This window comes from Physella acuta, unplaced genomic scaffold, assembly GCF_028476545.2.
Source record: "Physella acuta isolate Inbredline_101_S28 unplaced genomic scaffold, ASM2847654v3 ptg000275l, whole genome shotgun sequence".
NCBI lineage: Eukaryota > Metazoa > Mollusca > Gastropoda > Physidae > Physella > Physella acuta.
Window position 1 is genome coordinate 71,138 of NW_026731794.1, and position 15,271 is coordinate 86,408.

Sequence of the window (15,271 nt, forward strand, 5' to 3'; positions counted from 1 at the left end):
TCTACCCTGCTCCAACAAACACATCCATTCCATCCAAATCTACTTCTATTTACATTAGGGGTAAGAAACTGAGAACTTAGGTCAGAAGTGACATCATGCAAGCCTGCTTTGATTTTAAAAAAAGGATGGCTATCCAATGTGGTCATTTTTTCTCTTGCAATGTTTAATGCCTTACAATGAATTATTAGCTTTTGGCTTTAGCTTTAATGATATAACTTGTTTTTTGTTCTATAAGGTAACATTGGGATTTTACTTTATGATTACGGAGAGTATACTAAATAATACAAACTATTGTTCACCAATGGTTATGAGAGTTCCTAGCTAAGATGAAGGTGCGTTAGCTAATCACTTGGGCGGCATAGGTACAGAACCTGTCACTGTCAGTTTTTTTGTTTTAATGTTCTCCCCCAGAAAGTGGATAGAGGGAAATCTCAAAGCACGCTAATGGCTCTAAATCATTGCTATTTTTTGACATTTGGATTAATAATTTATTTATTTATTATTCAAATGAGGTTCACGCCAGAAAGAAACTGCCTCATAATTATTATGAGTGTGGTTCAGATTTAGTGAATCACGGGTTTTGTTTTAAAAATTTGTTTCCCAATCAAACAATTACAAATGGGCTGTGCTAAAGGCAAGCCAGATTTAAACTGTCATGGAGAGGCTAGCTTGCCTGTGCTAAAGGGAAGCCAGATTTAAACTGTCATGGAGAGGCTAGCTTGCCTGTGCTAAAGGGAAGCCAGATTTAAACTGTCATGGAGAGGCTAGCTTGCCTGTGCTAAAGGGAAGCCAGATTTAAACTGTCATGGAGAGGCTAGCTTGCCTGTGCTAAAGGGAAGCCAGATTTAAACTGTCATGGAGAGGCTAGCTTGCCTGTGCTAAAGGCAAGCCAGATTTAAACTGTCATGGAGACGTTAGCTTGCCTGCCCCACACCCTACAGTGATGGGGGGATGTCCACACCTAAACAACACATACACAAGGGGCACCACCAACTACATACTAAATATATGAGTGACCTTTGAACTTACTTGGCCATGGCATTCAGGGTTATGTTGTTTGTATCAGGTGTAACAATGTCAGGTTTTATTGTCAGACTGGCGAAAATACTGGGCAAATCTGCCAACATGAAAATACAACAATTGTACAAGTGTCATTGAAACAAGGCAAATCTGCCAACATGAAAAAGGTAAATGTAGGTGTAGCACAGGGGCCTGTAAAGGTAGGTGTAGCACAGGGGCCTGTAAAGGTAGGTGTAGCACAGGGGTCTGTAAAGGTAGGTGTAGCACAGGGGTCTGTAAAGGTAGGTGTAGCACAGGGGCCTGTAAAGGTAGGTGTAGCACAGGGGTCTGTAAAGGTAGGTGTAGCACAGGGGTCTGTAAAGGTAGGTGTAGCACAGGGGCCTGTAAAGGTAGGTGTAGCACAGGGGCCTGTAAAGGTAGGTGTAGCACAGGGGTCTGTAAAGGTAGGTGTAGCACAGGGGCCTGTAAATGTAGGTGTAGCACAGGGGCCTGTAAAGGTAGGTGTAGCACAGGGGTCTGTAAAGGTAGGTGTCTGCTTGTTTTATATGAATGTGCTTATTTGATTTTTTTATGATTTTTCACTTAACTGTATCTGTTTTCAGATTGCCATGTCTAAATGGGTGTTTTGTCCTTTTTATTTTCCTAAGATTTGTGTAGTGATAGTTTTTTCAAATAATTTGATTGTAGAGTTTTTACATCTTACAAATATCTTGGTTCTACCTTCTTGTAATCAAGTTTAAGATTAGAAGTTAATTAGCATATATATATAACAATTTCAGTAGGGGGGGGGGAGAGGATGAATCTTCAGGGAGTAATTGACAGGGGGTAATCTTCAACTCCCTTGTGTGTGTGTGTGTGCATGTGTGTGTTTGTGTACAAAACAGGTGTGTGTGACCCAGGTAACTTACCATATTCAGTGACTTCAAAGCTAACAGAATGCTCAGAGTTGCTTTTATTTTCCTACAAGATGTAGAACAAAATGTAGAACAAAATGTAGAACAAAATGTAGAACAAAATGTAGAACAAAATGTAGAACAAAATGTAGAACAAAATGTAGAACAAAATGTAGAACAAAATGTAGAACAAAATGTAGAACAAAATGTAGAACAAAATGTAGAACAAAATGTAGAACAAAATGTAGAACAAAATGTAGAACAAAATGTAGAACAAAATGTAGAACAAAATGTAGAACAAAATGTAGAACAAAATGTAGAACAAAATGTAGAACAAAATGTAGAACAAAATGTAGAACAAAATGTAGAACAAAATGTAGAACAAAATGTAGAACAAAATGTAGAACAAAATGTAGAACAAAATGTAGAACAAAATGTTTAACAAAATGTAGAACAAAATGTGAAACAAAATGTAGAACAAAATGTAGAACAAAATGTAGAACAAAATGTAGAACAAAATGTAGAACAAAATATGGGTCATTTTAAAATCATGTCACACACCTGTGTGATGAGTTGGGTTTGCCAGAGGTGCCAATAGACGTTGGTGCCAGATGTGAAGCGGAATGAAATGTGTTTTGTCATGATCGTTTGTCCCAATGTGAAGTGGAATGAAAGGTGTTTTGTCATGATCGTTTGTCCCGATGTGAAGTGGAATGAAAGGTGTTTTGTCATGATCTTTTGTCCCAATGTGAAGTAGAATGAAAGGTGTTTTGTCATGATCGTTTGTCCTGATGTGAAGTGGAATGAAAGGTGTTTTGTCATGATCGTTTGTCCCAATGTGAAGTGGAATGAAAGGTGTTTTGTCATGATCGTTTGTCCCAATGTGAAGTGGAATGAAAGGTGTTTTGTCATGATCGTTTGTCCCAATGTGAAGTGGAATGAAAGGTGTTTTGTCATGATCGTTTGTCCCGATGTGAAGTGGAATGAAAGGTGTTTTGTCATGATCGTTTGTCCTGATGTGAAGTGGAATGAAAGGTGTTTTGTCATGATCGTTTGTCCCAATGTGAAGTGGAATGAAAGGTGTTTTGTCATGATCGTTTGTCCTGATGTGAAGTGGAATGAAAGGTGTTTTGTCATGATCGTTTGTCCTGATGTGAAGTGGAATGAAAGGTGTTTTGTCATGATCGTTTGTCCTGATGTGAAGTGGAATGAAAGGTGTTTTGTCATGATCGTTTGTCCCAATGTGAAGTGGAATGAAAGGTGTTTTGTCATGATCGTTTGTCCCAATTTGAAGTGGAATGAAAGGTGTTTTGTCATGATCGTTTGTCCCAATGTGAAGTGGAATGAAAGGTGTTTTGTCATGATCGTTTGTCCTGATGTGAAGTGGAATGAAAGGTGTTTTGTCATGATCGTTTGTCCTGATGTGAAGTGGAATGAAAGGTGTTTTGTCATGATCGTTTGTCCCAATGTGAAGTGGAATGAAAGGTGTTTTGTCATGATCGTTTGTCCCAATGTGAAGTAGAATGAAAGGTGTTTTGTCATGATCGTTTGTCCCAATGTGAAGTGGAATGAAAGGTGTTTTGTCATGATCGTTTGTCCCAATGTGGAGGAACAGGGCTGTCAAAATGTCATCTTTGGGTTGTAGTGAAACAGGGCTGTCAAAATGACATCTTTGGGTTGTAGAGGAACAGGGCTGTCAAAATGTCATCTTTGGGTTGTAGTGAAACAGGGCTGTCAAAATGACATCTTTGGGTTGTAGAGGAACAGGGCTGTCAAAATGTCATCTTTGGGTTGTAGAGGAACAGGGCTGTCAAAATGTCATCTTTGGGTTGTAGAGGAACAGGGCTGTCAAAATGTCATCTTTGGGTTGTAGTGAAACAGGGCTGTCAAAATGACATCTTTGGGTTGTAGAGGAACAGGGCTGTCAAAATGTCGTCTTTGGGTTGTAGTGGAACAGGGCTGTCAAAATGACATCTTTGGGTTGTAGAGGAACAGGGCTGTCAAAATGTCATCTTTGGGTTGTAGTGAAACAGGGCTGTCAAAATGACATCTTTGGGTTGTAGAGGAACAGGGCTGTCAAAATGTCATCTTTGGGTTGTAGAGGAACAGGGCTGTCAAAATGTCATCTTTGAGTTGTAGAGGAACAGGGCTGTCAAAATGTCATCTTTGGGTTGTAGTGAAACAGGGCTGTCAAAATGTCATCTTTGGGTTGTAGAGGAACAGGGCTGTCAAAATGTCATCTTTGGGTTGTAGTGAAACAGGGCTGTCAAAATGACATCTTTGGGTTGTAGAGGAACAGGGCTGTCAAAATGTCGTCTTTGGGTTGTAGTGGAACAGGGCTGTCAAAATGTCGTCTTCGGGTTGTAGTGAAACAGGGCTGTCAAAATGACATCTTTGGGTTGTAGAGGAACAGGGCTGTCAAAATGTCGTCTTTGGGTTGTAGTGGAACAGGGCTGTCAAAATGACATCTTTGGGTTGTAGAGGAACAGGGCTGTCAAAATGTCATCTTTGGGTTGTAGAGGAACAGGGCTGTCAAAATGTCATCTTTGGGTTGTAGTGAAACAGGGCTGTCAAAATGACATCTTTGGGTTGTAGAGGAACAGGGCTGTCAAAATGTCGTCTTTGGGTTGTAGTGGAACAGGGCTGTCAAAATGTCGTCTTCGGGTTGTAGTGAAACAGGGCTGTCAAAATGACATCTTTGGGTTGTAGAGGAACAGGGCTGTCAAAATGTCGTCTTTGGGTTGTAGTGGAACAGGGCTGTCAAAATGACATCTTTGGGTTGTAGTGGAACAGGGCTGTCAAAATGACGTCTTTGGGTTGTAGAGGAACAGGGCTGTCAAAATGTCATCTTTGGGTTGTAGAGGAACAGGGCTGTCAAAATGTCATCTTTGGGTTGTAGTGGAACAGGGCTGTCAAAATGTCGTCTTTGGGTTGTAGTGGAACAGGGCTGTCAAAATGACGTCTTTGGGTTGTAGTGGAACAGGACTGTCAAAATGTCACCTAGCATAGGTTTGCCAACACATACAAGTTGAAGAATTGAAACAACAGACCAGCATCTGGTAGACAGCAGAAATGTTCCAGACTCCATGCACCGCCGGGCTAGGCAGGTCAAAGTCCTGAGTCCCTGCCACATTTATGTGCTGGTGATAAACTTTGCCACGGCTGTCCTGATAGAGGACAAAACATGGCATGTCACAAAATGTGATGACAAAACATGGCATGTCACAAAATCTGATGACAAAACATGGCATGTCACAAAATCTGATGACAAAACATGGCATGTCACAAAATGTGACACTAAAAAATTGTCTTGTCACAAAATGTGATCTTACATTAACCTTGAGGATATTAAGATTTAAAAAAAAAAACATGACAACAAACAGTAATTTTAGAATAGGATGTAAAAAAACTTTGATGTTGTTTAAAAAAGCTACCTTTATCTTCACAACAACTGGCTTATTAGACAACCTCTGCTCTTCATCCACAGCAAACACTCTATATTTGACTGAAAGAGTTCAATGCATATAGGCTCTACCAATGATATCACCACCTCACCTGCCTCACCACACCACCTCACTTGTCTCACCACACCACACCACCTCACCACACCACCCCACCTGTCTCACCACACCACCCCACCTGTCTCACCACACCACCTCACCGCACCACCCCACCTGTCTCACCACGCCACCTCACCTGTCTCACCACACCACCTCACCTGCCTCACCACACAACCTCACCTGTCTCACCACACCACCCCACCTGTCTCACCACGCCACCTCACCTGTCTCACCATACCACACCACCTGTCTCACCATACAGCCTCACCTGTCTCACCACACCACCCCACCTGTCTCACCACGCCACCCCACCTGTCTCACCACACCACCCCACCTGTCTCACCATGCCACCCCACCTGTCTCACCACACCACACCACCCCACCTGTCTCACCATACAGCCTCACCTGTCTCACCACACCAGCTCACCACACCACCACACCTGTCTCACCATACAGCCTCACCTGTCTCACCACACCACCTGTCTCACCACACCACCCCACCTGTCTCACCACACCACCCCACCTGTCTCACCACACCACCACACCTGTCTCACCACACCACCCCACCTGTCTCACCACACCACCTCACCTGTCTCACCACACCACCTCACCTCACCACCCCACCTCACCTCACCACCCCACCTGTCTCACCACACCACCCCACCTGTCTCACCACACCACCTCACCTGTCTCACCACACCACCCCACCTGTCTCACCACACCACCCCACCTGTCTCACCACACCACCCCACCTGTCTCACCACACCACCCCACCTGTCTCACCACACCACCTCACCTGTCTCACCACAGCACCTCACCACATTACCTCACCTGTCTCACCACACCACCTCACCTGTCTCACCACACCACCTCACCTCACCACCCCACCTGTCTCACCACACCACCCCACCTGTCTCACCACACCACCCCACCTGTCTCACCACGCCACCCCACCTGTCTCACCACACCACCCCACCTGTCTCACCATGCCACCCCACCTGTCTCACCACACCACACCACCCCACCTGTCTCACCATACAGCCTCACCTGTCTCACCACACCAGCTCACCACACCACCACACCTGTCTCACCATACAGCCTCACCTGTCTCACCACACCACCCCACCTGTCTCACCACACCACCCCACCTGTCTCACCACACCACCCCACCTGTCTCACCACACCACCCCACCTGTCTCACCACACCACCCCACCTGTCTCACCACACCACCTCACCTGTCTCACCACACCACCTCACCTCACCACCTCACCTGTCTCACCACACCACCCCACCTGTCTCACCACACCACCTCACCTGTCTCACCACACCACCCCACCTGTCTCACCACACCACCCCACCTGTCTCACCACACCACCCCACCTGTCTCACCACACCACCCCACCTGTCTCACCACACCACCCCACCTGTCTCACCACACCACCCCACCTGTCTCACCACACCACCCCACCTGTCTCACCACACCACCTCACCTGTCTCACCACAGCACCTCACCACATTACCTCACCTGTCTCACCACACCACCTCACCTGTCTCACCACACCACCTCACCTCACCACCCCACCTGTCTCACCACACCACCCCACCTGTCTCACCACACCACCTCACCTGTCTCACCACACCACCCCACCTGTCTCACCACACCACCCCACCTGTCTCACCACACCACCCCACCTGTCTCACCACACCACCCCACCTGTCTCACCACACCACCCCACCTGTCTCACCACACCACCCCACCTGTCTCACCACACCACCTCACCTGTCTCACCACACCACCTCACCTGTCTCACCACACCACCTCACCACATTACCTCACCTGTCTCACCACACCAGCTTACCTGTCTCCCCTGGTCTATAAACTGGTTTGTCAGTCTTGATAAAAATGTGCCCCAGTGACTGATGAAAGACAAGCTCCAGACTCCTGGAAGAATTATTGATGGTCATCCTCAGGTTGACCTTGTCAACAGTACAGTTGTATGTCATCTCACAAGTGAAGTGCATTGTCCAGTTCTGTACATCATCTACGGCACAGACATGCATATTATCAGCAGACAAAACCAACACAACTTTACTGAAGGATGGCTCTCATATTTACAGAAGACAAAACACAACTTTACTAATTAAAGTACTGTCACTGATCTCTAATTAAAGTAGTTACTGACCTCTAATTAAAGTAGTTACTGACCTCTAATTAAAATAGTTACTGACCTCTAATTAAAATAGTTACTGACCTCTAATTAAAGTAGTTACTGACCTCTAATTAAAGTAGTTACTGACCTCTAATTAAAGTAGTTACTGACCTCTAATTTAAACACTGTTACTGACCTCTGTTAAACACAAGGGTAGAGTTGCACTGGCCCCCTGCCCAAGAATATTCCAGATAAACTTCCTCAGCTACATTAGCCTTAAACTCAAAGGCTGTCACCACAGCAGTATAATTGGTCTCGTAGTATGGCTGTCTAGGGACAGTCAACATATAGATTGTCCTGTGGACAAATTATAGAGGATAGTATGGCTCTCTAGGGACAGTCAACACATAGATTGTCCTGTGGACAAATTATAGAGGATAGTATGGCTGTCTAGGGACAGTCAACACATAGATTGTCCTGTGGACAAATTATAGAGGATAGTATGGCTCTCTAGGGACAGTCAACACATAGATTGTCCTGTGGACAAATTATAGAGGATAGTATGGCTCTCTAGGGACAGTCAACACATAGATTGTCCTGTGGACAAATTATAGAGGATAGTATGGCTCTCTAGGGACAGTCAACACATAGATTGTCCTGTGGACAAATTATAGAGGATAGTATGGCTCTCTAGGGACAGTCAACACATAGATTGTCCTGTGGACAAATTATAGAGGATAGTATGGCTCTCTAGGGACAGTCAACACATAGATTGTCCTGTGGACAAATTATAGAGGATAGTATGGCTCTCTAGGGACAGTCAACACATAGATTGTCCTGTGGACAAATTATAGAGGATGCACAGATGGGTGACTATACAATCACCCCCACCTATCAACCTTATCTAGGTACCTCCCCATCCATTTATGACCTACACACTTAGGGGAGGGGGGTGGGTCCAAAAATAAATCGACTTTTGCAACGCGTTTGGACTGGGGGTTGGGATGTGTTCGGGTTCACTTGGCAGTCAACATTAAATTTAACATGAAATTGCTTACAATTTAAAATAGCCAATTTAAAACCGAGTCTGCTGGAAATGTGTGGTTGCAGCCCTTTGCTCCCCAGGGACTACAAACGAATGATGATGATGATAAAAAGGTAAAATTATGACGGCCGTGTAAATAAAGCACTGGATTTATACCTACACTGTGGTCATCTATAAGTAATGTCGACATGTTTAACGACTTTTACCTCCCCTCCCTCCCAAAAGTCAATAATCTTCACTAAAAACAAGGACCCAACACCCAAAATGATGTCACACCTCGGCCTACCACAACTCTCAAAACTAAAAAAACAGCACATTTTTTCTAAAATATTTACTGAGCATGGACAGCATTGAGTAGGCCCCCATTGGTTTTCATTGAAGTTTTTAAGCAAATTAACTACGTGAAGGTATGGATTTATTTCTGTTCCTAACATTATTGCAAAGTGTGTTGTCACACTTTCTGAAATCCCCCTCAAGCCCCTCCAGGGTGACATCATTTATTGACGAACCCTAATTTTAAAAATAGCACCTCTTTGGAAAGCGAGCGATTAGTAAACAGAAATAGAAGCAATGAACCCAAGGAGGCCTTGCGACTTATTAATCTCACAAATGCTAATATTAATCATTAAAATACATTCAACGAGTCAACAAGTGAAGAAAATAATACTGTTACAAGAATAGAGAATTGTAATGTGTGTTAGCACCCTCCCCCCCCCCCCCCCCCCCACACACACAAAGGGTTTAATACTTTGCATTGTTTTTTTTAGTTGGTAATGGGGAAAATCTTTGACATTTTTTTATATTTATACTTTGACGTTTAAAACAATTTTCTCTAGACAAGCTACATTCTACTTTTAATATTTAGGCCTAAAAGTAAACATTATTAAAAATATTAAAGCTGCGTATCAGTAAATAAGAACACAATACATGTTACTATTGTTACTGAAATTGTAAATTGGTAATAAGTTTTGAGAGGTCTATTATTAGTTATTACTATTAAATTTTTGTGGATTAGTGTGGATGAGGGGGGGGGGGGGGTGGGTCTGAAATTCTAATTTTTTCTGGACGTCATGAACGGATGACCCCAAGGGCTTATATAATATAATAAAATTAATATAAGATGTCTTTTACTTTCTTGGTAGATCTAGATTAGTTTAGATTTTAGATCTAGATTCTAGATCTAACTAGATCTAGTAGTAGCAGCTAGGATCTAGCTAGTAGATCAAGAATCTAGATATGAGTTAATGAAATGAGTTAGGCTAACAGTTACAATATGATAATGATAATGGTAAGAAGTCTAGATCTAGGATCTAGGCCTATTCTATTCTAGATAATAATAATACACAAGATCTAGATCTAGATCTAGTAGATCTAGATCTAGATTTCTAGACTCTAGTCTAGTGATCTAGAATCTAGACTCTAGATCTAGATCTCTAGTCACTCTAGACTCTAGATCTAGATCTGTTCTATACACTAGATCTAGATCTAGATCTAGTAGATCTAGATTTCTAGATCTAGTCTAGATCTAAATGTAAAGTTACAAAATATTATCTAGATTATATTTCTAGGTCTAGAATAGTCTAGATCTCTAGATCTAGATCTAAATCTAGATCCTATGCCTAAGCTTTTTCATATTTGTTACCCGAAACTCATGTCCAAACTTGCCAGAAAAAGAACAGCGTGTAAGGTGAATCTGGAGATCATTCTCATTGTCTTGAACATTTTCTTTTACAATTTTTGCTGCGTCACACACGTCTCTATCAAAATGAAAAGAAAAATAATGGTAGGCCTAGTATATTGTGTTCAAAATAAAGAATCTGCTATGCTTAATAAATTAACAAAATAGTGAAAATACTATGGTGTTTTTTGTAGGCCCACGTAATGTCAGTGTAATGTCAGCATAACCTATGTTAACACTGACATTCCCTCTTATCAAAGTTGGACGAGTGCTCATCCAATTAATAGTTAGGCCTAGATCTTAAACCAAAATTAATATATTTGGGTAAACGCCACCGGTGTTTGACAAATAAATTAGCTTTGAAATGCTTGTCTGACGAGTTTCAAAATCAGCTCTTGGAATTAGATCTAGATCTAGATCTATGTTCGATGTTCGATCTAGATAAAGATCTAGAACTAGAACTCATTTTCTAGATTCTACAACTTGTCCTAATTTTTTTATTTTTTCTTGTTTATTTATATTAATAAAAGAACATCGAATGCTGACACAATTTGACTTTGACACACGACTTTTAATGAAATGTGACTAGATCTAGATTGATCTAGATCTAGGTTAGAATATTATATGTACGCCGAATTGTAACATAGGCCACTTAGGAATTCATCATTTTAGTAGGCCTATTATTAATAAAACAAAAATATTAATAAAGGTCTAAATTAATTTTAAAACAGAAACCGAAAAAACACATTTGATCATCAATCCCATAGAGCCAAATGCTAGATCTAGCTCCTTTGCTACAGACAATATTGGAAAATCCCAATCGGTCAAAAAGAAACCTGACTAGCAAGAAAACATTTGTAGCTACCAAAATAGGAGTCATAAATTAAATAAACGAGTCGAAACGACCCCCCCCCCCCTTTCACATGGTCACAATAAAAGTCAGACCCCTTTTCTAAATGAACAATTTTTGTTTCAGAAAATAACGATTTCCTTGGAAATATTAATTTAGCTCGATCAACATTTTATGGAAGACCCCCCTTAGGCCTTCATTTCGCATTTAGGCCTACATTTCGCATTTAAGACTTCATTTCGAAAGTTTTCGTCTTAAGGGGGGGGGGGGTCCAATTTTTACCCGGGGACAAACTTTCGATTTGCACCCCCCCCCCTCAAACTTTCGATCTGCACCCCCCCCCCCTCAAACTTTCGATTTGCACCCCCCCCCCCTCAAACTTTCGATTTGCACCCCCCTCCCTCAAACTTTCGATTTGCACCCCCCCCCCCTCAAACTTTTGATTTGCACCCCTTGTGACGGTAATGTTATTCTACCACCATCCTGTGCTCCGCCTCTTCCTCCCCTCTCTACCCCCCCCCCCCCCCCCGTTAGACTGTTCAGTCGCTAGATCTACATTGTGACTCATCCCAGGCCGAAAAGGCTTATGGGACAGGCCGTCGCTGGTGTGATAAAAGGGCCGGTAACCGATTAACTCGGTCTTTTTTACCCTGACCACTGCCCTTGCTCAGCGCACCTGCACGCTAACCCTCACCCTGGGTATAAGCGTCCAAGAAATTAGCAGTTATCGCTTCTTAACAGAAGGTATTTGATTATTTTTAAAAAACTAGAAATCTATAATACCCACGTTAAGTGTCATATGTTTTATTGTTTGCATTTGATGTAATTTTACTATTATCTATATTGTTGTAATTTTCCCTCAACTTGAGTTGTATTTAATGAGAACCTCTCATTACTATATCCCACAACCAGAGTTTCTTCCAGGCATCTCTTCGGGGGGGGGGGGGGGGGGGCTATGCCCCCCCCCCCCCCCGAAATTTTTTTACCGCTCCCCCCCCCCCCCGAACGAAATGAAATTTAAATAATTTATATAAAAATATATATACTTTTAACAGTGTCCGCCCCCCCCCCCCCGAAGAAATTTTACCGCCCCCCCCCCCCGAAGATTTCAAGTGCCCCCCCCCCCGGAGAAAAAAGTCTGGAAGAAACACTGCCCACAACATTGTTCTATCCTACACATGTAACTCTAGTTATGTTGTTTATGTTAGCAATATTTAGTAGGCCATGCCTTCTATTTACAGCGTCCTAGGTCGGGGACCAATCATTCAACTCACAACTGCTATTTTAACAGACAAGGCGAGCGCAAGTGTACGCGCTGGAAGTCTAAAGTTATTAAGTTATGTAAACTCTATATGTGTAATGAAAGTTTATAATTAAGACATCACATACGCAAAACAAAGTTTATAATAAATTTATTAATAACCTTCTAGGTTATTAGCGTTATTATTTTAATATCAGTAACTGTTGTACTATATGTCTATATTCCCGGTAGAGAAGCGGCACAGACCCTCCTACCGGTTGAATTTACAGGTTTTACTACTATCACGGTACAAATATACAGTTTTACCGTTAACACCCCCCCCCTCAAACTTTCGATTTGCACCCCCCTCATACTTTTTATATATATACCGAGGGGTCTATGGGGGGGGGGGTGTTATGACCCCCTAACCCCCCTGCCTACGCCACTGCTTTTGTTACAGTTAGTATAATTTCAGCCAGGGGATTGAGAGGGACCCTCCACGCCCAGGGGATTGAGAGGGACCTTCCACGCCCAGGGGATTGAGAGGGACCCTCCACGCCCAGGGGATTGAGAGGGACCCTCCACGCCCAGGGGATTGAGAGGGACCCTCCACGCCCAGGGGATTGAGAGGGACCCTCCACGCCCAGGGGATTGAGAGGGACCTTCCACGCCCAGGGGATTGAGAGGGACCCTCCACGCCCAGGGGATTGAGAGGGACCCTCCACGCCCAGGGGATTGAGAGGGACCTTCCACGCCCAGGGGATTGAGAGGGACCCTCCACGCCCAGGGGATTGAGAGGGACCCTCCACGCCCAGGGAATTGAGAGGGACCCTCCACGCCCTTCTGGGCCAGTGGAACTAGGACTTCTTCTTCTTCTTCGTTCTTAATTTTTAATGTTGGAAGGGATCGAGCCTTACCTGCCAGAGGGTTTGAACTCGAGACTTTTTTCGAATTTATCAACCATGAGCTCGACCACACCTCCATCACAATTAAGGATACCTGTCAACTCGTTATGCGCCACTCATTGACTCCGATTTCAGCCTGCTTTTCTTTTTGGATTTGCTTCCATAGCCTTTGTCCGAACAAGAACAAACTACAAGGCAACAGTTGTTTGATTTTGGAGTTGTCTCTCCTAGAAGAGTGGCTGTCACCAGCTAACGAGCCTCATCTGCCCGAGGGTTCGAACTCGAGACTTTTCGGTTTAGCAAACATGAGCTTTACCGACTCTACCACAACGACCCGAACTAGGACAACGGGGCTAACCCCCCACCCCCACCCCCACCCCCACCCCCACCCTTCGCATTTACCGTATGGCTGCACTACCCTCCCACTACCCGCTGCACTAACTACCCTACCACTACCCGCTGCACTAACTACCCTACCACTACCGCTGCACTAACTACCCTACCACTACCCGCTGCACTAACTACCCTACCACTACCCGCTGCACTAACTACCCTACCACTACCCGCTGCACTAACTACCCTACCACTACCCGCTGCACTAACTACCCTACCACTACCCGCTGCACTAACTACCCTACCACTACCCGCTGCACTAACTACCCTACCACTACCCGCTGCACTAACTACCCTACCACTACCCGCTGCACTAACTACCCTACCACTACCCGCTGCACTAACTACCCTACCACTACCCGCTGCACTAACTACCCTACCACTACCCGCTGCACTAGCTACCCTACCACTACCCGCTGCACTAACTACCCTACCACTACCTGCTGCACTAACTACCCTACCATCTGATTTTGTTTTCAAACGGTGCTAAAAGCGGGAACAAGCCTTTCAGTTTCCTGGAAATCTCATTGACCTTGACCTAGTTGGCGCAGGTTTCGCTGCAGTCTGTACTATAAATAGATCGAAAGTTTGGGTTTCTTCTTCTTGTCACGTGACATTCAGTTAAGTGTCTGTGTGTGTGTGTGTGTGTGTTTGTTTGTGCTAGACTTTCACAAGGAAAGACAAGGGTGGTGGGGGGGGGGCTCAGTCAGGTTGTTTAGGGGTCCAAAATCTGACAAAAACAACATAGTAACAATTAACTAGTGCTTTTATAAAAAAAAAAATTAAAAAATTATTACAGCAGTGATTGTTCTACACCAGTGGTTCCCAACCTTTTTCGAGTGGCGACCCCCTTTTATAAAAAGTAAGTGACCCGCGACCCCCATAGAATTAAAAAGCCGAAATTAGTATGGGGATTAATAAGCACTAAAATGAGATTTTCTAGTAGACTTTCAATATGAACTACTCTTGATAACTATTTTAATAGCATGAGTAAAATTGCATACTATTCACTAAACCTTCGTGGTTAAGTTTTTAATTAAAAAATTTTGTTGTTAACGCCAACCTATGTCGTTATAATTATCTTAATATTGTTTTTAATCAGAGAATAGTGTTGAAAATATATTCTCGAAAAGTCAATCAATTTTACGTTTTGATATGAATGATGAATACTACACCAACATTGTGTCTGCAGTTTTTCATCTTACTCGGAATCATTCTGCAAATCAAAGAATTCATCTTGTAATTCATCGTGAATGCTGGCAACATCAAGGGAAGAAGAGAATGGGTTATGCGTAAATGCAGATTCTTCTTTTTTTCAGCTCAGAGAAATAGCGATGCAGTTCGTTTTCAAGAGATTCATGATGCCCAGAAATCGCTTCTTTCAAAAATTGTATTATCTCACAATCAGATTCATCTACCACACCGCAGAGTTTCTCAAATTTACAATATTTCCAAGATTTGTTTTCTTTACCGATTTTGCAGCTTTGATAAAAATGCCCCGAGATTATCATGGAAAGTTATATTCTTTCATTTTTC

General features: G+C 43.2%; 1 protein-coding gene across 3 annotated transcripts in view; it reads right to left on the reverse strand.

Moving 5' to 3' along the window:
* The window catches only part of LOC131939342 (complement C3), a 71,816-nt gene extending 60,634 nt beyond the window's left edge, over positions 1 to 11,182 (reverse strand). The window contains exons 1-8 of one of the 3 annotated variants that reach the window (XM_059297599.1): positions 11,083 to 11,182; positions 10,312 to 10,426; positions 7,821 to 7,981; positions 7,334 to 7,516; positions 5,348 to 5,418; positions 4,964 to 5,080; positions 1,929 to 1,980; positions 1,030 to 1,117 (exon numbers count right to left, since the gene is read on the reverse strand). In XM_059297599.1, the coding sequence (XP_059153582.1) occupies positions 1,030 to 1,117; positions 1,929 to 1,980; positions 4,964 to 5,080; positions 5,348 to 5,418; positions 7,334 to 7,516; positions 7,821 to 7,981; positions 10,312 to 10,391 (752 nt within the window). In that variant the 5' untranslated portion in view covers positions 10,392 to 10,426; positions 11,083 to 11,182. Of the gene's footprint in view, positions 1 to 1,029; positions 1,118 to 1,928; positions 1,981 to 4,963; positions 5,081 to 5,347; positions 5,419 to 7,333; positions 7,517 to 7,820; positions 7,982 to 10,311; positions 10,470 to 11,082 lie in introns of those variants that run through there. The other 2 variants (XM_059297600.1, XM_059297601.1) reach the window with 2 other exon arrangements.
* Between the last annotated feature and the right edge of the window lie 4,089 nt (positions 11,183 to 15,271).